Here is a 25,185-nt window from a genome sequence, read left to right on the forward strand (position 1 = left end):
TAGGGCTCAAAAAAAAGCCACATTTTAAATAAAATAGACTAACAAATTTAAATAAGTTTAACTAAAGTTATGTAGACAAATCAAAAAATTCAAATAAAAAAAATCAAAAAAATTTAAAAATTTTTAAGTAAAAAAGAGATAATCTTTTTATTCGTCACTGTTGACTACCACACGACAAAGTGCGTCGTAAAATTTATCATAACTAATATTTTCTGTAATTACCACTCCACTAGACGAAGGATTTACATAATGATGAACAATACGCTGCTGAGATTTCCCTTCTTCAGTTATGCAGAATTGAGGAGTAGGCAGTCTCTTACAAAGTTCTCTCGCATATTCCTCAGATTGATCAATGACTTCTTTCAAGGAGGCGTATTCTTCTTGCTCGTGATACTTTTCATTTATCCAATTCGCCACATAACTTCCCCGGCTTACTACGACATTATGCAAAGTGTCTAAGACCAAAATGACATCAGGCTGAAGAGATTTAGTGTCAAGCTCCACGGGCATGATTCCATTTTCATAATGATAAGAAATAAGAGACGGCTTGATCATTTTCAAAGCTTCATCAGTTTTCTCTCTATACAACAAATTCTTAAAATAAACTGCCTCGTCTTTGCTGACATCTTCAGTCTGAACCAGCAGGCTTCTTTTAAAGAAAAACATGAAATTTGGATAATAAGACATGGAATCCGGCAGGATAAGCGACCCAGGGACGCCTTTAGAGAAATTACTGAAGGCTCTGACAAATCTTATAAGATTCTTCTCTATCATTCTTTCACAGTCTTTTACTTCGTCATATTCTTTGAGGAGTAAAAATCTCGCCTGGAAAACGGTTGCGGCTTCTTGGTCGAAACTGTTTATGCAGTCGTCTTTATTGTCAGAAAACATTCGGGCGAAAGTCGTGACCCTGACAATTAACTTTTTATCTGATCTTTGGTACTGAGTGATAATTTGAACATATCCAAAATCTTCATGTTTCGCTTCTTTTGTCTCTGATAAAAGTAAAGTCAAATTCGTATTAGGAAATAAAGATCCAATTCGCCACTGACTACTGTTCTTCTTACCCATGCCTATGACGCCTTTATATTCCAAATTTTTACTAGTCCTGACGATCATTCGTCCATTGAAGCCTTGTCTCAAAAGATTTTCTTTTTTTTCCATAATTTTCTTACAGGACGAACTGTAAACTTCGCCATTGAAATCTTGCGCCATAATCAAAAAACCACCTGTCAAACTGCACAACTTCTCGAGATGATTTATTCCGATATCTTCAATAGTACAGGCTAAAATGTCAAGAGAATGGCCCAAGTCCATGATTCTATTCCCTAAATCTGAGTAATATTTCGTGGCTGACTTATTGTAACTTGTGTCATTTTCGTCCACGTGGTCATTTTTGCCTTTTTCTTTGAATTTGATCGACGTGACAGTCCCAGGCCCGTAGGTGCAGGCGCCTTGTGTAAATAACAAATATTTCACAGCAGAATTATTAAAATTCTTCTCTAGTAAAGAAACAGCCAAAGAAATAGCAGACCCAGTGCATCTTATCGGCTTATACGCATTTACTACCGGGAAAGGATCTAGTGGTAAATTATTAATAAAATCTAAGGCAAAATCTTTACACTCATCTTTACGGACAAGAAATTTACCCAAGACCGAAGACGAGTCCTTGACGGACAGACAGTCCAAATTTGACAATAATTTCTCATTGTACTCAACCTTCCCAGAAAATAAATAAGTCTTCTTAGGATTAATTTTATTAATTTCAATTAACTCGATATTTGTCCCGAATTTGATGAACCCAACAAGGCAATCTTCAGGAATTTCATCGAAAAAAACATTCAAAGCGTCAATGAGAATTTTATGACGAATTTCGTCAAACGAACAAGTGTCAATAATAAAAAAAAATACAGGAGGAAAAAGTGATTCTTTTGATAAAACATATTCTAAAGTCGAATTATCTTCACTCATCTCTGGTAAAATATTATCAGGAGACATGTCCTGGGCATGACCAGGCAAATTATTTATACTTCAACAAATTACACAATTCCAAGTTTTTCTTCCGTAGTCGACATTACAACAATAATTCAAAATCGACCTACAAGATAAACAATAAATAGGCTCACATTCTACGAAATTAGAATCTTGATGGACATTATAAAGACAAGCAAGTGGTATCTTGGAAGTTTCCTTCCCTTTAGTGCCCCAAACATTCCAGGTCAGTCTAACTCCATCGCGCTCTTCAATTTCTCTAATTGCGTCTTCCATTTTTGAGGGTAAATTTAAAAATTTATGCAAAAAAAATATAAATTCGAAAAAATTTAAAGGGTGCATAAATGTTTATAGAGACATGGAACTTGTATTTTCCAGAAGAACAATACACTGCATTTAATGAAGCAGTGACAATAATTACAAACTTCAAACCTATTCTAATGAAAGAAGATTTGAATAAATTGATGACAACAAAAATATTTGAAATTTCATATGAGAAATTTTTAAAAATATTTTGTAAAAATTTAGAAGAAAAAAATATGGAAATTTTAATAAATTGCGTATCTTGTGCTTTATCAGAAAACATAAAAGATAAAGGACTTGGAATTACGAAAATAATAACGAGAATTACAGAATATTCAAAAATGGAAATTAATAAATCGATGAATACAGAATTGTTAGGAAAAATAATATTTCTTTGTGGAACAATTAGTAGAGTAGGATTTAAAAAATTGAATGTTTTTAAAGCATTTTTTGAATGTAAAAAATGCAATGAAATTATTTCTTTGAGTTTTCAAAACAATTTGTTTAAACAACCAACAAAATGTGTAAATTCATGCAAATCTAAAACATTTAATTTTTTATACAATCATCCAGGAAATATAATAAAAGATACACAAGAAATAAAACTTCAAAGACTCAATGATATGAATTTAGAAGATAAATTAGAAGAAATTAATATTGACTGTATAATTTATGATGATTTCGTGGGGACTTTGACCCCTGGTGACGTCATAAATTTATGTGGTACTGTAAATGCCGAGATAGAAAATAAAAGCCTGTACAAACTTACAGTACAAGTAAATAATTTGGAACATATAAAAAACAGAAGTTTATTCGTAGAAAAATACGAATGTGCAGAAAAGGATTTCATAGAATTTAAGAAGATTTCTAAGACTAAAAATATTGTCGCGTCTTTTATTCATTCGCTTTATGGGACAATTTATGGAAATGATTTAATAAAAACAGGCATGCTTCTTTCTTTATTTGGAGGAACAAAAAAGTATGTCGGGCAAAATGAAGTCAGATCAGAAATTCATACATTAATTATTGGAGATCCTGGATTAGGAAAAAGTAAAATGTTATTAAATTCATGTGGTATCCTTCCTAAGACTACATATGTGACAGGAAATTTGACTACTACGGCAGGCTTAACTGTTTCCATTGTCCATGACCCGATCTCTGGGGATTTCATGGCCGATGCTGGAGCTTTGGTTGTGTCTGACAATGGGCTGTGTTGTATTGACGAATTTGATAAAATCGACGACCACTCGGCTTTGTTTGAAGCAATGGAAGATCAAAAAGTCACAGTCGCCAAAGGGGGCGTCATTTGTAGTGTGCCGACTAGGGCGACAATTATTGCCGCTTCTAATCCGAGATATGGACATTTTAACCAATCAAAATCCATAAAAGAAAATTTGAAATTTGATGAGGCTTTACTTTCCAGATTTGATTTAATATTTGTTTTGATTGACAATCTCAATGAAAAAGAGAATTATGAGATTTCAGATCAAATATTAAAAAAGAGACATTTGTCTAATTCGTCCAGTACAGTCGATTATAATAATATTTTAAAGGATATTAGAACAGACAAATTTCTTAAATCTTTACTTAAGACACCAGAGACTTGTCTTTATTCTACGAATACATTGAAGAAATATATTTCGTACGCCAGAGCCACAGTCTTCCCATTTTTAAATAAAATTGCCAAAGAAGAAATTAAGAAATATTATTTGAGTATTAGAGAAAGAAGTGGAGTAACAACAAGAGATTTAGAGTCACTTATAAGACTGACAGAAGCCAGGGCGAAAATAGAACTTAGAAGTATTTGTAACAAAGAAGATGCCTTGTTCAGTATAAATTTGTATAAAAAGATTTTAGAGACAGAAGTCAAGAAAACAAGTAAGAAGAAAAATATAAAAGATTTCATAGATTTATTAAATCAAGAAGCACAAAAGAAAGGAGATATGAATTTTATGATAGAAGAAATTAAAGAATATTATGAGACAATGGAAATTAATAAACCATTTAGTGAGATATTAGAACAATTAAATTATAGAGGAATATTAATAAAGAAGGCGAATAAGAAATATAAATTAGTAACAGAAAATTGAAGCAACAAGAATTTAAAAAACATATTCTTTAAGAATAAAATAAATTTAAAAAAAGAAGTAAAGTAAAATTGGTAAAAATAAATATAATATGCAAGAATTTGTAGGATGAATTTAATATAATTCAAAAAATATAAGTAAAAAGTTACTAAAGTTTATAAAACATAAGTACAAATATGTAAAGCTAAAATAGATAAAGTAAATTATTAAAAAAGCTTTAATTTATTTTAGACTAATAAAACTGCATTAATTAATCCATCATTTTCTGGATTATTTGTTATTTGTGCATATTTCCCCCACGTTATATTCCCTTGGGCATTTACAATACCAAGTTCACTAACATTCACTTCAATGATCGTCCCTTTGGTCAAAACACCAAGATTTGTAAAAACATCAGAATGAGGATTCTGCTTCAATCCCAAAATGGGAAGACAGAAAGTCGTCTTAAGCTCAGGATGAGAAACATGGGCCTTTTTAAATCTTAAAGCCATGGGTCTAATAAATCTTTCATATTTGGGTGGTTTCCTTGTGAAATCTGTCCCGACGAAACAAGGCTTGGTCACCATCCTCTTCCAATGCTTAGACTTCCTCTTTCCGGACGCGACAACTCCAAACACCTCCGACTCTGTGAGTCCTTTAACCTCGGCAATAGGCACTGAATATTTAGCAGCTCTATCTTGTCTCTGTTGCTTAATTTTATTATTAAGCTCTTTTCCTTGTTGTTGTAATTCCCTATCAAGTAAGAAATGTGGTAAAGGATTGTCTTCATTTTTAATGACAACTGTCTTGTCTTTATTTTCTTTAATATTGAGATTTTTCTTAAGTTGAATTTTTTCATTTCTTCTTTTTTTAGTGAAAAGTTTTGCTCTAATTCCATGTAGTTTTTTAATTTTTCTTCCTAAAATCGCACCGGCTCTGGCTTCTTTCTTGAGTTGTTTTACTTCATAATCAAGTTGTCTGCCATATTTTTTTATATGTTGTTCTATGAAATTATTCTGTGGCATTGGGGCAAACGAACAATAAAAAAAAAATATTTAAAAAAATTAGTAGGAATATTTGATATATTTATATGTTCTAACTGATAAATATGCAGGGATTTATAAATATTTTTTTTATAATTAATTTTTTATTCTTCTGGATCTGTTATTCCTGCTTCTGTTATACTAAACATTGCTTCAGACTCGGGAAGTAAAGGCGAATCATAAATTTTACAAATTCTAGTGGCTCCTCTTCCTTTTCTAAGAGACAATCTTGTCGTACTAGCGTGTGCCATTATATTTCCTCCTATTGGTTTCTTAACATCTCCAGCGAACATTGACATGGCTCCGTCGGGATTTGAAACTACTTGATTTGTTATAATCACAGCTACTTGGTACGTTTCAGCCAAATTTACTAAATCTCTAAGATATCTAGCAAGACTAATTTGTCTTGCTCCTAATTCGCCCCTACCACTAAAATCTGTCCTATAAAGAGCAGTCGCCGAATCAATAATTAAAACAGCGTATTTAGTAGTGGACATGAGAGCAGAAGCCTGGACTAAAAGCTGGGACTGATGATCAGAATTGTAAGCTCGAGCGTACGAAATATTTTCTAACACTTCTTCGGGATCAAGGCCATATCTCTCTGCTATAGGAAAAAATCTTTCTGATCTAAATGTTCCTTCTGTGTCGATGTACATCGCCTTCCCGCTAGCGCCTCCTTGTTCTGGTGGCAACTGGCAAGTAACTGCCACAGTGTGACAAAGTTGTGTTTTACCAGTACGAAATTCCCCAAATATTTCTGTAATACTGCCAGATTCAAACCCACCATTGAGAAGTTTATCTAATTCTGACGAACCAGTTGATAAATAAACAAGATCTTTTCGTTTTTCATGATAGGCAGACGCAGTTGTAAAACCCATTGGTACAAGTTTCGCAGCTTCTTTGATAAGTTTGTCAACTTTTATATCAGAAAATCCTTTAATAGTTAATAATTGTTTTTTGGGTGCAAATGCAAGTGCTTCGACTGTATTAAAACCAGCTTCAACTAACTTATTAATATCAGCGAGACCAATTCCCGCTTTTTTTAATTCTTCAAAAGAAGTTGTCTCAGATTTAAACTCATTTTCTTCTAGAGATTCCCTTCCATTCATTTTGGGGTGAATTATAAAAATTTTACAAAATAAAAAATTGACCGTTATTTTTATTAGATTTGGAAAATGTTTATTTTTGTCCAAAATGAGATTCTGATGCGATATAAACAAAATATTGCAACTGCTTAAAATGTTTTTTTAATTAAAAAAATAAATCTTAAATCGAAATATTTGACAAGAATAGTAGATTGGTAATTAAAAAACATAAAGAAATATACCGTGATTTCAAAGTCCTAAGATTTTCACTTATACATAGTTACTATTTTATAATATTAAAAATATAATTTACAATGGTATGAGATGCTTTATAGTATCTATATAAAAATTTAATTATTTATGAGCAACATGCGAAAAAAACAAATAATTACAGTCAGAATAATATCGCCTTTGTTTGAAATACATCTATCAATAAATTTATACCTAAATTTTTTAGTTCGATCGTCGTGTGCTGATGTTTTTACAGCCTCCCGTAACATTAATTTGAGATAATTGTATACAAATTGAATTTAGGTTATAAAAAATATAGATTGTTAAAAGGCTTTTTATTTTTATTGACTTTAAGACTAAATATATTTTCGCTACATAGCAAAACACAAAAAAATTTGTTTTTTATGTATTATAATGAAACCTTTTTAGGCATCAACGAAAAAAATATATTTAAATAAAATTATAAATTTGAAACATGTTACAAAGTAATGAGTGTTCAAAAAAAATATTTTTCAATGTTCATAACGTACGATTCATAAGAAAATGTAAAATATTAAATTTGAAAAAATTGTTTTTTTGAAAATTTTTTCACAAAAAAAAACTTTTAAAATATTTGTTTCTAATCAAATTTAATTACTGTTATAAAAATAGCTGTTTGGAAGTTGTTTTTATAATTTAAAGCTCAAAATCAACAAATAAATATGTTTCAAAATCCACAGAATCATAATAACCTCTTTATATGACTTGTGAGCTATTAAATTGATGTCATAACCACATCATTCTTCAAAACATTTTATAAACCTTTTTTATTCGCGATTAGACGCTCATTGTGGATATTACATATGTGGGCTGATGCTAAAAGCATTGATATTACTATCTTATTGCATTAATTTGTATTTAAAAGTTAAAGATTGATTTATTATTTTGTGTATTAATTAACTATAAAAACCAACTATAATGGGATATACCATGGAACAGGGGTTAAGTCGAAGAAATTTCATTTTAAATCTAATAAACAGATTTAAAAAATTAAAATTTTGAGCTCCATTTTTACAAAAACATGAAATTCAGAATAGTCTTACAACTAATGTTATAATTTCTTCGTTTTACTTAAATTTTCGTTTTTTTTGTTTTTTTGAAATATTTAATTTTTTAACTAATTAAAATCTTAAATTTAATTTCATGATAATTTTGAGATTAGATTTAATCATTATATTACTATCGATATTACATATTTTATCAAAAAAGGAGAAGTTTTGATCTCCTTTTTCAATATTTTTTGTTTGATAGAGACCAATAATTAAATTTTTTCTAACCCATACTTCACTTTACCAAATATGGAAATTATAGAAAAATTTGATAAATTTAAGAAATACACATTCGAAGACCTAATTGAAATAAAAAAACCAATAAATTTTTATACTAAAATTAAAAATTCTATGGTAACTGCCAATAATGTAATAATTTTTTCAATGTATTTCGGAGATGGAGAAATGTGTAAAGAACTTTTGAATATAATAATTGAAAGAGAAAGAAAAGGAATGAAAACAAAAATTGTACTTGATAAAAATCAAAGAACGTCCAAAAAGCTGATGATTTTTGCAAATGAAAAAAATTTAAAATGTTTTCAATTTTTAGATCTTAGTACATGTATTGATTTTTTAAGATTAAAAGAAATTTCTGCACAGTTTCATTCTAAATTGTACATGTTTGATGATGAAATTATTTTAACCGGTGCAAATTTAGAAGATTATTATTTTAAAAATAGACTTGATAGATATTTTATAATAAAAAATAGGGCATTGGGAGAAGATTTACAAAACTTAAAAACTTCTAGTAGGATTATACAAAACATTAGAAATAATTGTCTTATTAAATATGGCAGGCAGGATGAAAAATATGTACTGGAAGTACTCTTTAATACAGATTTTGATTCTGTTGTTTTATCATCTGCGTATTTTAATTTACCTTCTGCGTATTGCGATATATTAAAAAAACAAAAAAATGTAAATTTTTTTGTCAGTGCTCCAAAATACAATATTTTTAATAATTTTGGCAAATTTGGTCCATTTATTAGTAAGCTATACGAATTTATATCTTACCGGACTTTACAAAAAATTCCTAAAGCGACGTTATACCAATTTGGCTTAGAAGGATACACGTTACATAAGAAGGGAATTTGGGCCTTTAAGGATGATATTTGTGTGTCGATTTTAGGATCATCAAATTTTAATAGGAGGAGTAGTGAAAGAGATGAAGAACTTAATTTTTGTGTTATAACTCAAGATCCAAAAATTTATAAAATTTTTAATGTTGAAGTTTCTTTTTTGAAAATCAATTCTAAAAGTGTACAAATTTCGAATTTTAATTTTGGTAAATATAAAATTTTGTATCTAATTTTATTTTTATTGTTCGGCAGATTTTTATAAATAAAACACTATAAAAAAAATTTATATGTCCAATTTATTTAATTTGTTAAAAAATATTTGAAATTTAACATAATTTTAAAGTAAATTCACTAATATAAAATTTGTAAATAATAAAAAAAATAATTTAGCAATTTCAATGTAGACTTATAAAACCGAAATGAAGTCGATAAAATTTATTAATTACATGTAATAATGTGGTCTGTTAACATTGATACCTACTTCTTCTAATGCTTTCTCTACGTCTACAACTTGTAAGCTTGGCTTTTTGTCTTTACTAAAACGCTTATCTTTCTGTGCATTTTTCTGTCCAAGTTTGTGGTATTGAAAGGCCGAGCCGCACACATCAGAAATGAATTTATGCGACAATAGAGAAATCATCTTTTTGACATTAGTTTCAGAAGAAGTTATTCCAGATTTCTGCATATAATAATCCAAAACAGAATCTGGAATTATTGGAATGTATTCATCCAAATTCTTTTTGAATTCTTCGAAATCTGAATCTTTCATGGGGTACGAAAAATAATTTGGATTAGGGAAAGTTGTAAATAATAAAAAAATAATTTCTATATGATCTTATGAACCGATCTAATGACATAGATGGTAAGTGATTTCTATGAAAAATTTTGTCATTTTTTGCTACTTTGTAAGAACCACAAGATTATTATGTTTTGAGTTCGATATAATAGGAAATTTCACAATATCATCTTTAAACTTTTCATCTCTTATCAATTTTTTTAAAGACATTACTTTCTTGGTCCAATATTTGCTCATTATCAGTGCCAGCATATCAAAAGATACCTGTTTGTTGTGAGTAAATTTTTACCCAATTTGATTGTACATAGCAATCCCATCTCAACTTTTTATTTCTATCAAATTGCCCGTATGGAAATTTAAGGTCGTAATATGAGATTTAGATCTGATGCCCGTGAACGCTTACGAATTAATACCGAAAAGATGCAGCTCTTTTAGCTCGCTATCTTTTTCCTAGGCTGTCAATATATGCAAAATCATATATATAAAAGAATTTTATTTAATTTTTTACCCCTCTTTTTTATGAATTTGTAAACTTTAAACTCCTTATTACAGCTCATTGTGTCATCGTAATATCAAATATAAACTCAATGAAGGATTTTGACTATCATATGTGCGTGTACTGTACGTTAATACATTTTGATTTTAATTCTTTGTTTTGTAAAACTCAGTTCCAAAATATTGTCAGAATCGTTTTTTAGAATTTATTTGACCCTTCCACGAAAAATTGCAAAAACAATTAACTAATAAAGATTTTGAATATAAGTGTCAAAATTTGAGCTTAGAAGTTCCCAAAATTATCTCATTATAATTATTAAATAAATGTTTTATGATAAAGTTTACTCCTTATATGTTACTAAAAAGTATTTTCCAAAATCATGTTTTCTCCTTTTCAAATTCATTCATCAAAAAATGGAAATTCACAAAAAGATAAAGGAGGTACATATTATAAAACAAACATTTAGATCCCGTTTTTAAAACGGGAAAGCATACGCTAGTCATATATATAAAAGAATTTTATTTAATTTTTTACCCCTCTTTTTTATGATTTTGTAAAATCCAAACTTCTTATTAAAGCTTATTGTATCATTGTAATATCAAATATAAACTCAATGAAGGATTTTGACTATCATAAGTGCGTAAGTTGTATGTTAATACATTTGTATTTTGATTCATATTTTTGTAAAACTCAGTTTCAAAATATCGTCAGAAGCGTTTTTTAGAATTTATTTAACCCTTCTAGGAAAAATTGCAAAAATAATTAACAATAAAGATTTTAAATATAAGCGTCAAAATTTGAGCTTAAAAGTTCCCAAAATTATCTTATTGAGATAATTAATTGTTTATAAACAACATTACTCCTTATATGTCACTAAAAAGTATTTTTAAAAATTATGTTTTCTCCTTATTAAATTCATTCATCCCAAAATGGAAACTTTACAAAATTCACCGAGGAGCGACATATTAAAAAACTAAACATTTAGATCCCGTTTTCAAAACGGGAAAGCATACGCTAGTCATCATATATATAAAAGAATTTTATTTAATTTTTTACCCCTCTTTTTTATGATTTTGTAAAATCCAAACTTCTTATTAAAGCTTATTGTATCATTGTAATATCAAATATAAACTCAATGAAGGATTTTGACTATCATAAGTGCGTAAGTTGTATGTTAATACATTTGTATTTTGATTCATATTTTTGTAAAACTCAGTTTCAAAATATCGTCAGAAGCGTTTTTTAGAATTTATTTAACCCTTCTAGGAAAAATTGCAAAAATAATTAACAATAAAGATTTTAAATATAAGCGTCAAAATTTGAGCTTAAAAGTTCACAAAATTATCTCATTATAATTATTAAATGTTTTTAGCTCAACTTTACTCCTTATATGTTACTAAAAAGTATTTTCCAAAATCATGTTTCCTCCTTTTCAAATTCATCCCAAAATGGAAACTTAATAACATTAAAAGGGGAAATACATATTAAAAAACTAAACATTTCGTTCCCGTTTTCAAAACGGGAAAGCATACGCTAGTTTTTTATATTTTAACTTAAAATGAAAAAATTGCTCCAATTTTACGGCAAATTACACCACTTAAAATTTTTTATGTTAATTACAAACTTTATAATCATTTTGTTTATTAAAAATATATGCTACATTATCATCCAAAATTCATGACAAGTATTATGTCAGCTTAAGAAACAATGTAATATAAATATTAGCTGTATCTGGGCGACATTAGTTAAGCGAACAACATTTGACTCGTATTTTTAGTTGTTCCTATGATTTCCAAATATTTTGTGCACTTCGTTATAAAAGTGACTTCAACTTTAGATTATTGTATTATTTGACGTGGAATAGATAAGGTTCTAATTGTAATACAAAAAAAAGTTGAATTCTACACATTGCAGCCTTTAATAATATACTTAAATTTCTGTAACAATTTTTATTATTTTCTATTTAAAAAATTGTTAGTTTGTAATACAGATAAATGATTATGTTTAATTAAATCAAATACCTTAAATTGTTTTTTTCTTTTCGAAGAATGCGGCCATTTCCTCTGGTATCTGCTCCTCATTTTCGATAACGTATTCTCCTTGCGTGTTCTAATAGCTCCTATACTATAAAGCCCGTGTCTGTTTGATACAGTTAATCTTTACGAAGTCATTAAGGATTTTTGTCTGTATAAATGCTTCCGTGCGTAGTTTTGGTTGAGGCTTTTAGTGTGTGCATGGCGCAACTAGTTACAATTCCTCTCAAATCATCACTAAGAAATAATTTTAGCTTGAATTAATAGGGATTTATCAATTATATGACAATGTCTTTAATATAATCGAGCTGTGTGTCGTAAATACAGCCATATATTTGTATGTTTTATTGATGTCTTAAATGGCTCTTTGAGTTTTTTATCTATAAAAAAGATGATATTAATATTATATAAAAATTTATAAGTACATTTTTTGATGTGAGGACTACAAAAATTATTATCACTAACAAATAGAATCATTTTAATGACGCAATAATATATCTCTATATATAAACTTAAAAGAATAAAATTTCCACAGTTTCGAACCTAACGAAGTAAAAAAAAATGTGTAGACTTAAAAATTATTGCAAAAAGTAAAAAATTAAATATGGTCAATAACTTCTATTTTTATCGTATAACATCATACGTTGTGCTTAAATATTTCAGAAAAAAAAACTATGTATTACGGCTAAAACCACAGCTACAAATACATTTAAACACATATATGTAGGCATAAACAAAAACATACTATAATGAGATTTATCTATGATATAATAGATCATACTGTTGGATTAAACATAATAAAAATATTATAACGCATACAATGTCATCTAAAATAAAAATTATTTTTTGAATTTTTATTTGACAAGATAAATCTGAATGAAAGTGAGTACTTTATTTCATATCTTTGTGATATGATAGTAAAATTTTTGAAGTATAATAACATTTGAGTTTGCAAAAAAAAATTCAGTAGATGCATATTCCGATATAACCATGAAAGTATAGTCAACGGATATTTAAAGAATTTATATAAACATCTTAGTCAAAAAATTGTTCTCAAATTAATATAATATATGGGCAAAAAATGATAAAAAAGTTTAATTTTTATAGTTTTTTTTTTATTTCCATGTTAAACATTTCACAGATATCTTGTATAGGCGATAAAAATTTGTTAACATTTTCATAAGATCTTTGAAAAATCTCTTTTAGCGCTTTTAGTTGTTTTGTTATTTCATTTAAATCGTTTTTCTTGAAGACAGTCTCTTGTAATATACATCTTTCTGTATGATATATTATTTTAGTTATCGAAATTTTATTGAATAAAATGAATATGCAATATTCTAACGTTCGATAAACTATAATCAAATCTTTAATATTATTTTCAATCAATCGTTTGTATGTATTGTTGTTTAAAATGTAAATAAATTTTTCAATAACATCACAAATAAACACATAAAAATCTTTCTTATTCTCTCCCAATTTTGATTCCTTAAAAAGAGTTTTAAGTGTATCAATTCGATTACTTGTCAATTTTTTTAGCTGAGCAACCACATGATGGTATTTTTGCTTGTTTTTCCTGATTTGTTTTGTAAATTCATTGTTAATTATAACATCATTGTCAAAATCATAGGTTAAATTTTTCAAATTCTTTTTTTTGACAGCAGCCCATAAAGAATGTCTATCGCCCTACCTAGTTCAACAAGAAGTACATAATGATCTTCTTTTTCTTCAATTAATTTTTTATCTATTAGGTCATGAAGCACATTGCGTTCTTCCGGATCCAACGTATTTAGATGATTTTCTAAATTCTTACACTCCAAAATATCTTTTGGTGTTCTTTTATAGCGTAAATCATACAATCTAATAGCATGGCTTTTGTTGTTTTTTTGATTGTCCTTGCTTTTTGAACAAAATATCAAAGATTAGGCAAAAAACAACTGAATTTTTCTTCTATTAACTATTATCATGGTTTATTGATAAAAATTTTTAATTATAAATTCAAGAAAAAAGTTTTAGTAAAAGATTTGGTGTTTTCATTATAAATTTGTAGGAAGTGTAGCACATGTCAAATCCGGCAGTGTCCATTATTAGATATTTGACATGTGTTTTTTTAAGAATATTTTTTAAATAAATAAACCTATGTTGTCATTTCAACAAAATTATCATTTAGATACTAATAATAAATGTATATAAACTACTTTACAGGCGTGTGTGTGTGCAACATAGGAAAATGTAAAAATCATGTAACATTTTAGCCAACTAATTGCCTATGTTAGACGTTATAATAGCCTTAGTTATAAAACATCGTATATTATTACATAAAATCGTTTTTTATACCCTTCCTGTTGTAATGATGATTTATTAAATATGATAGATATTAATTTAAATAAACATTGTTTGTATATCTTATATTTCTATTATATAGTATGCAAAAATTATATAAAAAATTTTAATTTCAATTAACTAATTAATGCTTTTTAATGTTTTAAACGTTCTGGGCTAAGTAATGTGAAAACTTAGTAATCATTAATCATACTCGTCCACGGCGTGGTTTTTTATGATTAGAATCTACAAAAAACGATATGTTAGAGAATTTAGTATTATTTCGAAATATGTATAATTAAAGTATGTTATGAACCTATTTTATGTCGCTACTCTGATTTCTAAAAATTTCTTTTACCAATAAATTTCCTTTTGCAGCTATTAACAATATCAAAAAAACGTAAGAAACTTGAGCTGCCCCATTCCTACGATTTTTTTTAGTTTTATTATGAGGCCAAAGATATTGTAGTAAGTTTTCATAGTATCTAAAGAATATTACGGCAACTTTATATATCGAACCTTTTTGAGATTTTTTTCATTCCATTAAATAACTAAATTAAAAATTAGAAAACGATTTTTAAAAATTATTCTTAGATTAAAGAAATAATTTATAAATTATTTCTGTATCATACTAACAAAAAAAATTTTGAAAATATTCAAAGATTTTATAAAAAATCTAAACCTTTAATATAAATAATTAATAACAATTTATATGTTTTTTAACAAGCGTAAAAATAAATTTGTTTAAAATATTTAGTCAATTCCATATGTAGCAATAAAAGCTATTGAACACGTGATTATAAACAGCAACAACAATATTAAATCAAAAAAAGAACATCGTCGAGATTTGGAAATTATTAGTTTGATATCTAAAATAAAAGATTTAAATCTGCAATGATAGTTTTTATTAAATATAAACAAGTTCACATTGAAAGAGCTTTAACAAATTACTACTGAGGCTCACCGTTATTTAAATTAATTAACACGACTTTATAATTTATGCTAATCCATTGGCTAAAGTTAGCTTTAGCTAACAAAAATGCATATAGGGTTTTTTTTCTTTTTTTTGCCCCTTTTTTAAAAAAATGGAGGAGACAATTATGACTAGAGCAGAAATGGAAACAGTCTATAATATTTTATTTGACAAAAAAAGAAACAGTTATCCAAAGTGTGTAACGGTAGAATGAGGTTGCTTAGTAAACAGGTCACTATCTTAAAATGTACTTGGAAGAACTGAAAGAAGACATTTCAATGTGGAAAGGCACATTCTTTGAACTTTAGACTCGATCATATCACAATTTTGCAGATACTTAATTTGTGGCTTCTAGGATATCCTCGTTAGTATATTAGCCAAATTTTATGTTGTTCAAAACCTTCAAAATCGTTTAATTTAAAAAAGCTAAAGCAAATAGACATTTATGATAAATATTTATCATCTTTGGACAAGATGGGCGGGGAAAATATTATATTAGAAATAGATGAAACTAAAATTGGAAAAATAAGTATAATAGAAGTAAACTAGTGAAAGGGTTTTGGTGTTTTGGAATGATAGAGCGTTTTTTAAAACGAACTATAATAATTACGTATATTAAAAAAAGAGATAAAAAAGCACTTACTGACCTTTTATTTAAATATGTGAGCACGGAAAGTACTATATACAGCGATATGTGGAAGGCTTACCGTTCCTTGGGTAATGATTTCGAGCAACATCACATGGTCAACCACTCATTACACTTTCGAGATCCTAATACTATGGTTCATACCAATACCATAGAAGGTAATTGAGATCACTCAAAAATTCTATACCTAACCGAAATAGGTCTGCAAATAGTGCCAAATTTTATTTATTAGGTATACTTCGAAGAAATGCATCTAATTCTGTTTTTGATGCATTTTAAATTTATTGTTCTGATTTTTGTTTTTGTTCCTTCCTCATCGTTTTCTCTCCTCCATTTTTTAAAAAAAGGGGCAAAAAAAAGAAAAAAAACCCTATATGCATTTTTGTTAGCTAAAGCTAACTTTAGCCAATCCATTGTTAAAAAATATATGAATGATATGTTTTTGCATATTGTCATAACATTAAATGCTTTTTTGTATATATAAGACACTGACAAAAAATTATATTAAAAAATCCATACGGCTAATCCAAACATTTTCTTAGTGTAATATAAAAAATCGGAAGTTGATCAAGAGCAACAAAACATAATATCACTTTACAAGTAGTAATAGTTTCATTTCTGAATAAATAAAACGCAATTTAAATCTTATATCTTACATGTTTTGTTTTATTGCAATGTAAGAAAAGAGGTTCGTACATCTAATTTTCATATAATTCATTGATTTGTCAACTTTTTAGGTAATTTAATGTTCTGATGTATGAGTATAAAATGTGCAGTAAAAAAATGAAAAAAATATGATTGCTACGTTTATAGCTCTAATAAATATACACAGAATTACAACTTTTTATTATTTTTTACGTTCTCAGTTTTTACCATTTCAAAAATGTTTTGTATAGACAACAGACATTTATTTAAATTTTCGTAGCTTTTTGTAATGCTTAGCGCCAATAACCTTAAAAGTTTTCTAATTTCATTTAACTCGACGGCATTAATAGCTGGTTCTAGTAATATAAAATTTTCTGCGTAATTAAATATTTTAATCAATGAAATACTATTCATTGATTTACGAATACAGTAATCCGCTGTTTTATGATGATTAATTAAATATTCATAATTATTTTCATTTAAGTAGCTGTATATATTGTAAAATTTAATGCCAATAAAATTTTCAACAAAATCAATGATAAAAATATAAAATTCTGTTTTATCAAAATTTAATTCTAGATTAATTAGAAGCTTTTTTAGAGTGTTGATGTAATTACTTGTATTATAATTCAACATAAATCGTTTATCATAATATTTTTTGTTATTTTCGCTAATTTTCCTGTAAACATCCTCATTGATGAAAAAATTATCATCACAATGATCGAGAGTATTGATAACAGTATTTTTTATTGTTGATAGCTCATTTAAAACATCTAACATTTTGCCTAGTTCGACAATAAGTAAATTATAACCATGGTTTCTTTTGTCTGATTTATTATATATAGCAATATAAAGTGCATATAGTTTCTCGGCATCCCTATAACTGTCATTTCTATCTAAACCTTCATACTCAAAAATGTCTTTAATCGAACTTTTATAATGCAAATTACATATCTTAAAGATATCGCCATCGTTGTCAAAATATTGGAAATTATTTGAGCATAATATCGACACCAATATAAAAAAAAATATATAGAATTTTTTGTTTACTGATAACATAGGGCAATTAATGCAAAAAATATTTATGTCTATACAATTAAGTGCAAGAAAAAAAGGAAATTTTGCACAGAAACTACATCTATAATTTTACTATATCTTGATTAGAGGTCTCTTTGAATGCGCCGGCGATTTATTATATGGCAAAATCAATAACGAAAGAGTGTGTTTATTCTATTAGACAATTTAATACCTATATTTTGGGAAAAATAGAAGCAATTTTAATGAAATCAAGTATGTTTGTTATAGTTCAATTAAATGAATTTGTTCTGTGTGCTAGATGATTTGTCATAAAAGTACAAAATTTTTTATCAATAATCAAATTCATACATCTTAGAATTGTAATATACAATAATATTATTAAAATTTAAATTATGTAGAACTGTCTTGTAATATTTTAATCTATAGATAAAGTAAAATAAGTTTTTTGTTTATCAATCAAACTACTATAGGTTCCGTGCTTATTTTCAAATTTTGAGACCGAACTACAAAAAAGGTAGGCGCATAAGTTATATTTTTAAGTACATTAAAAAAGTTAAAATTATTATATTTTTGATATTAAATTTTATACAATGCGTAAAATATAAAAATTAATGATATCAGACGATCTTTTTGATGAACTGTATTTTTTGGTTTAAAGTTTCTTTACATAAAATAAATTGTTGATGTAATATGAGAACAAAGATAGCTTAATATTGAAAATAATATAAAACCTGAAAAATTGTTTATTTTATATATTTCCCACACCAATAGGTATATAAAGTTAAATTTTTTTTGCAAAATTAAAAAGACTTATAATTGATAAATATATAATATAAAAATATATTTCGAATAAATTTTTTTATCTTTCATCCTAAAATTTTTATCAAGAAAAAAAATCAGAATTAAAATTATTTTACCTCATTATAATAATAATTTGATTTTTATGGTTTATCCTAGTTATATACTAATTATTTTAGAAAAAAATCTATGAACTATCATTAACATTATATTTAATAAAAAATTACGTCGAGTAATTTGATTTTAGTAGACATCATAAGATCGAGAGTAATCTTGACCATTCTCACTTCAAGAGCAACCTTGAAATACATGTCAATTGTCTTAAAATTCCAGAATGGCTATATTATTAGATTCCTTTGTGAGACGCTGCAATTTAATTGCGTATAATGGAAACTAAACAAAATATTTTCTCGGCCACAGATGGATTTATTACTACATAACATCGACCATTGTTATTATAATGTCCAAATCGCCTTAAAATCACTCTGTAATTCTTATGATGCGATTATAAAAAATATTTTGATCATGTTCAAAACAAATTTTTAACATTTATTGATTATTGAATCTTAGATATTCACATATAATAAAACTTTGTTCGCGTTGTTATGCTTTCTATTTTCTTTGGCTGTAATACATAAAAGTACAAGATTTTATTTATATTATTAAATTTAGAGGTTACGTTTAAATTCTAAAAACTTCAATTCTAGACCTCATTTTTTGTAATATATTATACCTAAATTTAAAGATAGTATATCTTTTTGTTAAAGAATTTCTCTACTCGCGTAGAAATTAAACACGTAGTAAAAAATTTATTTATTACAAAATGCTTTTTATGTTTTACTAATTTTTCACATTTTCCATTTCTATTAAATCACAGATATCTTTTATAGGAGACACATATTTATCAATATTTTTATAAGATTTTTCGATAAATTTTACTAATTGTTTCATATGCTTCTTAATGCTATGTAAGTCGTGTGTATTGATTGTAATCTCTTGTAATATGCATCCTTCTGTATGACATAATATTTTACTCAATGGAATATTATTAAATAAGTTGTGCATGCAGTATTCTAATGTTTGGTAATGATTAAGAAAAGTTTGATAATTGTTTTCAATATAATAATTGTGTGTAGTGTTTGATGGAAAATTAATAAACTTTTCAACAAAATCAATAACATACATGTAAAAATCTATCTTATTTGGATTCAAATCTGCATTCGTAAAAAGTGTTTTTAGTGTTTTGATGTGAATGGCTGTATTACACCTCAATCTTAATCCCATGTCATAAAATTTTTTGTTTTTTACTCTAATTTGTCTTAAATGTTCATCATTGATATGAAAATCTTTGTCACAATCTGTAGGTACATTGTTTAAATTATTCTTTATTAAGTTTAAATCATTAAAGATATCTATTGATCTACCAAGTTCAACCAAAAGCAAATAATGATCGTCTCTATTTTTTATTAATTGATTATCTATAACATTATAAAGAACATCTAGCTCTTTAGGTTTCAGTTTATTTAAATTTCTTTCCAAATACTCACACTCTACAATGTCTTTCGCTGTTCTTTTGAAACGTAAATCATACATTTGAATTTTATGAGCTTTGTTTTTATCGAAATTTTCATTATTAATCGAACTAAATATCGAAGACAAAATATGAAACAAAGTGTAGATGGTTTTGTTGCCTGATAACATCGTATTATAAATATAAACATTCTAATGTTTATATTTTTACAACGTTTAGAATGAGTCAAATGTTTACATTTCTATACAATAAAATTTAATGTATGTATAAGGTTGTTTTTTTTATACTGTGCAAATGTGAATTAGTTAATAGTAAAGAAAGAACAAAACCTACTTTTCTTATCCTTAAGTGATAACAACTATATATATTTTTGTAAAATAAATTATATAAAAAAATGATACTCTTTTAGTCGTTAGGTATAATTCACTTATTTTTTTTGTGTTTGGCACAATTTAATAAATTAGATAATCAAATAATAATTAAATAATTATTGTAGTTCATTTTTATAGGGCCATGCAGAATTTATTAAAGAAATATAATACAAAAATCTCAATTCAATCATTTAAAAGGAAAATTTTCGTGTTTTAATTGACAAATTTATACATAAAAAAATGTACAACTCTTTTTTATTAATAAGCTTGTTTTAAAAGAAGTTATTGCATTAAAAAAATGATTATTTGTGACAATAAGTTTTACTCTTTCTCTACAATCATTGTGTTTTTTAATCTCTAAGTAAGTCTTTTATAATTTGCGAGCTGTTTATAAATTACGAAAATTAAGTGCAATTTTGAACGAGTTTATTATGAAAATTTTTTATACTCAGTGCTTCGTTTTCAACAACATTCTATTTGCACTTTATGTTAAAAATTAACGTAAAATATCACATATCAACAGAATATAACACAAATGAGAAAAAAAAGTTTTATATATAAGATATAGAGAAACTTCTTAAATTTTATAATGTTTGTACTAAAAATGTTATACTGATCCACGAAACTTATATGAATTCGGCCATTAATGTTTACGTCTAGTGTTAAAACGCTCTAAAGGGAAAGAATAATGTGAGGTTTATCCTTCTCTGCTTTATGTGAAATACTATATGAGGTATAAAGGAAGATAGCTGGTGCTTTCTAAATGTAATTTTTAGACAAATTAAAACCTCGACGAAGTATTGCATGGGGATCTTAAGAACCTTCCCGCAAAGGATTTTGTACTTTATTTGTTAAACTTGTTGGCAACAAGTGGTCAACGACCGATAAACATGAACACATGATTTGGCGGAGAAAGCATGCGTGCGCAAGATATAGATAACATATAAGCTTCAGAGTTAATATGATTATTACTTTCCGTGTTATTTAACCCGTGACCGTTAAGTATATTTACTTCATATATTCCTAGATGCTATATTAATACAAATAAAAATCAAATGGATTCGCAGTTTCTGCTCGAAAACTATGGTAATAGTCATTTTACTTAGTAAAAATCAAAATATCCGCCGTTGAAAACCACAGTCTTAAATCTCTCAAATCCGCATGAGGGTTTCTTCTAACCTCTTGCTCGCAACTAACACCAATTGATAGACCAATCTTAACACATGACCAAAAAGTCTGATTTGCAAAAGCGCCAAATCTTAAGTTCTGCCTTGTAGGTTAGAAGTAATAGAAGTATGCTTTAATCTCATAGCTTCATTTTATCGTCCAACCTCGATAATAAGATTGATCTATGTGCGCAAAATTCAATTTAAAGATACAAATAAGAATAATATATATGCAGACAATACAAAGATTTGCATAGTTTCTAATGTTCTACTATATTTAATACAAAAAAACCATAGGACTAAGTTTACTCGTGTAAAATCTCTCTCTTAAGGTCAACTATTATGTATCACGAAACTTTTCTGCCAAAAATATTCCGCTCGTAAATTAGTTTCTTTTAAATATAATTTATACTAAATAATCTATAAAGAAAGTGATACTAGAACGAAGTCTCATGTTTTTTTTGTTGTAAATGAACGATATGTGTCTATTGATATTGATAAAAAATCAATATCACTTGCAAAACAATAAATTCCTTTATTTTATGTGCTTGTAGATGCATTTCTAATAATATCATTGAAATTGCCTTGAAAATGCTTTGATAACTATAGCTTTTAATATTAAAATGAGAGTCCCATTTTTCATACAATGCAAAAAAATTCCGCACTACGCTTAATGAGCTTACGATTCGCCCCTCAACATCGCCTTATAAATGCTGGGTTTACTTGACTTTTCACTGTCAATATTTGATTAAACTTATCATATAATAGAGGTATCAGAAAACACTACTGCAACAAATTGCATTCACAAGTATGCTATAGAATTAAATTTATATTGAATTACTCCTAAAGTTTTTGCCGGAAAGACAGGCAAACGGCTTCTTTCTTAAAAACAAAATAAAGCTCGCGAGAAAAGTAATAAACCAAGCAAGCTCCCAATAAACATGTATGCTTGATACCAAAGATGTTTATATAATGTCATATTCAAAAACTCATCATGTCAGATTTATCAAAAATCCACATTGGCGGCTGGAAAAAATTTCCTCTCCGTATTTGGCATGTGTCAAATATTTCTGAAAAGAAACACACAATTACATTAAGTTAGAAATTATAAAATGTAAAAATACATCAAGTTGCAATAAATACGATCTATTAATGCTTTCGGGCTTAAATTTTCATATTCATTTTTTTATTTTTTTTTGCTATAAATTTGATGTTTTTTTTTACCCCAGAAAATGATGATTTAAGTTATCCCTGACTGAAGGCTGATGAAAAACTTTTTCTGATTCTCATATTTTAAATTTTTTTAATCCTTAATGGTTTTACCAGACTTGTACAACGTACAAAAGGAATTTATCAAAGACTGTAAAAGTATTATAAACAATTCAGAAATCGGGATATTTTCTAGTCCTACTGGTACTGGCAAGACATTGTCTTTATTACTTAGTATTGTAGAATACATAACAGAATTTGAAGAAGAAGACGACTTACTTATTGAACATATCTTAGGTAAAAGTTCTAAAACTAAAATTTATTTTAGTTCTAGAACTCATTCCCAGTTAAAACAATGTTTAGCAGAATTTAAAAAAATCGAATTACGGACAAATTCAGTCATTTTAGGATCAAGAAAGATTTATTGTGTTAACAGAGAAGTCGACAACAAAGAAGAAATTGACAAAGTTAATCAAAAATGTAGAGATTTAGTAAAAAATGAAAAATGTGAATTTTATAAAAAAGACATGTTTTTATCGGGAATATTTGATATTGAAGAATTGGTAAGAGAAGGTAGAAAAAATGGATGTTGTCCTTATTATTTTAATAAGGAATTTTATAAAAAGTGCGAGATCGTTTTTCTGCCTTACAATTTGCTTTTTAGTGAAGAATCGAGGAATAATCTAAATATAAATTTATATAACAGTATTGTCATAATAGACGAAGCTCATAATATTATTGAGACAGTTAATAATATTAATACTAAAATAGTATATTTTGAGAATATGGAAAAATACAATTTCGCTTTTAAAAAATATTTAAAAATTTTACCATCAAAATCAAAGAGTAAAAATTGCATCTTAAAAATTATTGAAATTTTGGAAATTTTATTAAAATATAAAAATTCCCAATTATTAATAAAAGATGTAAATAATTTTCTGTTTGAATCCGACTTATTACATTTTAATATGTTAGATTTAGTAGAAGATTTAACTACAAATAATATTCCTGTAAAAATCGAATCCTATGGAAAATTTTTAAATAACAAAATTTACGAAATTATAAAATTTTTAACTTTACTTGTCAATTCTGACACGAATTGTAAAGTAGAAATTTCAAGTAAATTTATAAAAATTTTTCCTGTTGACTCAAAATTATATTTTGAACCATTTTTCGATTGTCAATCAGTAATTTTTGCGGGTGGTACGATGGAACCCATTAAACCTTTACAAGACATTTTTAATACGAGAAATATTAAATATTTCTCATATGATTCTGTTGCCACAGATTTCAGGGCATTTATTATTAAAAATTTTAATTCTAAAATTTTTGAACTTACTGAAAAAACCAGAGATACTGATTTTATACAATCAGGTATTGTAGAAATCATTAATAAATTTCGAAATTCTATTAAATTTGGAGGTATTGTTGTATTTTTACCATCTAAATATTATTTGGAATTATTAAAAAGATTATTAAAAGATACAGAAGATTTATATTTTGAGAATTATGACATGTTTGAAGATTATAAAAAAAATGTAAAAAATAAAAGATGTCTTTTATTTGCAGTAATGGGTGGTAGATTAAGCGAAGGAATGAATTTTAATGATGATTTGTGTAGAGTTTTAATTATTTTTGGAGTTCCTTTTCCGAATTTGACGACTGAAATTACAGAAAAAATTAAATATTTTGGTAAACAATTTTTATTAGAAAATACGATAAAGAAGGTTAATCAGACGATTGGTAGAGCGATCAGACATAAAAATGATTTCGCTAGTATTTTTCTTATAGATTCGAGATATTGTAGATATAAAAATGAACTGAGTCCGTGGTTTAGAAATAAATGTCAAGTTACAGAATTAAATGCAGCGATAAAAGATACAGTGGAATTTTTAAGTCTTAAATTGTAAAGGAAAACGCTGTCTAGCACTTTATTAAATTACAATTTAAAAAAAAAATTCTAAAATTTTTAAAAGATTGTGTAGGAAATCGCTGTCTGCACTTTCTAAATAAAAATAAAAATTCTAAAATTTTTAAAAGATTGTGTAGAAAATCGCTGTCTGCACTTTATTAAATTACAATTTTAAATAAAAAATTCTAAAATTTTTCAAAGATTGTGTATTTATCAAATCATATAATTAGTAAAAAAATAATATTATATGTTTAATAAATCAGATGATATAATTAAATCTATTTATTTCTATAATTTTAAGTACTTAGAAAAAAATCATATTTCTGATTAATTATGTTAAAATTTTTTATAAAAATTTTAATCTT

The 25,185-nt window shown here is 26.7% G+C and overlaps 10 protein-coding genes across 11 annotated transcripts; 3 read left to right on the forward strand and 7 right to left on the reverse strand.

Moving 5' to 3' along the window:
* Nucleotides 1-147: 147 nt before the first annotated feature.
* Nucleotides 148-1,998, reverse strand: VNE69_01213 (protein transport protein SEC23; the record flags this gene model as incomplete). Of its 2 annotated transcripts, none has more annotated exons than XM_065472348.1 (1): nucleotides 148-1,998. In XM_065472348.1, one exon carries the CDS (start codon nucleotides 1,996-1,998, stop codon nucleotides 148-150), a length of 1,851 nt encoding a protein of 616 aa, XP_065328419.1. The 2 variants fall into 2 exon arrangements, with proteins under 2 accessions (XP_065328419.1, XP_065328420.1); XM_065472347.1 differs by having other exon boundaries at nucleotides 148-1,521.
* Nucleotides 1,999-2,031: 33 nt separating this feature from the next.
* On the reverse strand, nucleotides 2,032-2,268 carry VNE69_01214 (protein transport protein SEC23; the record flags this gene model as incomplete). The annotated part of the gene is made up of 1 exon (XM_065472349.1): nucleotides 2,032-2,268. The coding sequence occupies one exon, from the start codon at nucleotides 2,266-2,268 to the stop codon at nucleotides 2,032-2,034; it is 237 nt and encodes a 78-aa protein (XP_065328421.1).
* A 68-nt stretch (nucleotides 2,269-2,336) lies between these two features.
* VNE69_01215 (DNA replication licensing factor MCM8) lies at nucleotides 2,337-4,385 on the forward strand (the record flags this gene model as incomplete). The annotated part of the gene is made up of 1 exon (XM_065472350.1): nucleotides 2,337-4,385. The coding sequence occupies one exon, from the start codon at nucleotides 2,337-2,339 to the stop codon at nucleotides 4,383-4,385; it is 2,049 nt and encodes a 682-aa protein (XP_065328422.1).
* A 224-nt stretch (nucleotides 4,386-4,609) lies between these two features.
* Nucleotides 4,610-5,386, reverse strand: VNE69_01216 (ribosome biogenesis protein NSA2; the record flags this gene model as incomplete). The annotated part of the gene is made up of 1 exon (XM_065472351.1): nucleotides 4,610-5,386. One exon carries the CDS (start codon nucleotides 5,384-5,386, stop codon nucleotides 4,610-4,612), a length of 777 nt encoding a protein of 258 aa, XP_065328423.1.
* Nucleotides 5,387-5,508: 122 nt separating this feature from the next.
* On the reverse strand, nucleotides 5,509-6,513 carry VNE69_01217 (DNA repair RAD51-like protein 3; the record flags this gene model as incomplete). The annotated part of the gene is made up of 1 exon (XM_065472352.1): nucleotides 5,509-6,513. The coding sequence occupies one exon, from the start codon at nucleotides 6,511-6,513 to the stop codon at nucleotides 5,509-5,511; it is 1,005 nt and encodes a 334-aa protein (XP_065328424.1).
* Nucleotides 6,514-8,057: 1,544 nt separating this feature from the next.
* Nucleotides 8,058-9,149, forward strand: VNE69_01218 (CDP-diacylglycerol--glycerol-3-phosphate 3-phosphatidyltransferase; the record flags this gene model as incomplete). The annotated part of the gene is made up of 1 exon (XM_065472353.1): nucleotides 8,058-9,149. One exon carries the CDS (start codon nucleotides 8,058-8,060, stop codon nucleotides 9,147-9,149), a length of 1,092 nt encoding a protein of 363 aa, XP_065328425.1.
* Nucleotides 9,150-9,329: 180 nt separating this feature from the next.
* On the reverse strand, nucleotides 9,330-9,656 carry VNE69_01219 (transcription initiation factor TFIID subunit 10 (TAF10); the record flags this gene model as incomplete). The annotated part of the gene is made up of 1 exon (XM_065472354.1): nucleotides 9,330-9,656. The coding sequence occupies one exon, from the start codon at nucleotides 9,654-9,656 to the stop codon at nucleotides 9,330-9,332; it is 327 nt and encodes a 108-aa protein (XP_065328426.1).
* A 3,657-nt stretch (nucleotides 9,657-13,313) lies between these two features.
* VNE69_01220 (uncharacterized protein) lies at nucleotides 13,314-17,854 on the reverse strand (the record flags this gene model as incomplete). The annotated part of the gene is made up of 3 exons (XM_065472355.1): nucleotides 13,314-13,856; nucleotides 13,919-14,069; nucleotides 16,989-17,854. 3 exons carry the CDS (start codon nucleotides 17,852-17,854, stop codon nucleotides 13,314-13,316), a joined length of 1,560 nt encoding a protein of 519 aa, XP_065328427.1.
* A 1,617-nt stretch (nucleotides 17,855-19,471) lies between these two features.
* On the reverse strand, nucleotides 19,472-20,332 carry VNE69_01221 (putative SP-containing protein; the record flags this gene model as incomplete). The annotated part of the gene is made up of 1 exon (XM_065472356.1): nucleotides 19,472-20,332. One exon carries the CDS (start codon nucleotides 20,330-20,332, stop codon nucleotides 19,472-19,474), a length of 861 nt encoding a protein of 286 aa, XP_065328428.1.
* Nucleotides 20,333-23,012: 2,680 nt separating this feature from the next.
* VNE69_01222 (ATP-dependent DNA helicase CHL1) lies at nucleotides 23,013-24,818 on the forward strand (the record flags this gene model as incomplete). Its single annotated transcript, XM_065472357.1, has 1 exon — nucleotides 23,013-24,818. The coding sequence occupies one exon, from the start codon at nucleotides 23,013-23,015 to the stop codon at nucleotides 24,816-24,818; it is 1,806 nt and encodes a 601-aa protein (XP_065328429.1).
* Nucleotides 24,819-25,185: the final 367 nt, after the last annotated feature.

This window comes from Vairimorpha necatrix, chromosome 1 (assembly GCF_036630325.1).
Source record: "Vairimorpha necatrix chromosome 1, complete sequence".
NCBI classification, from domain to species: Eukaryota; Fungi; Microsporidia; family Nosematidae; genus Vairimorpha; species Vairimorpha necatrix.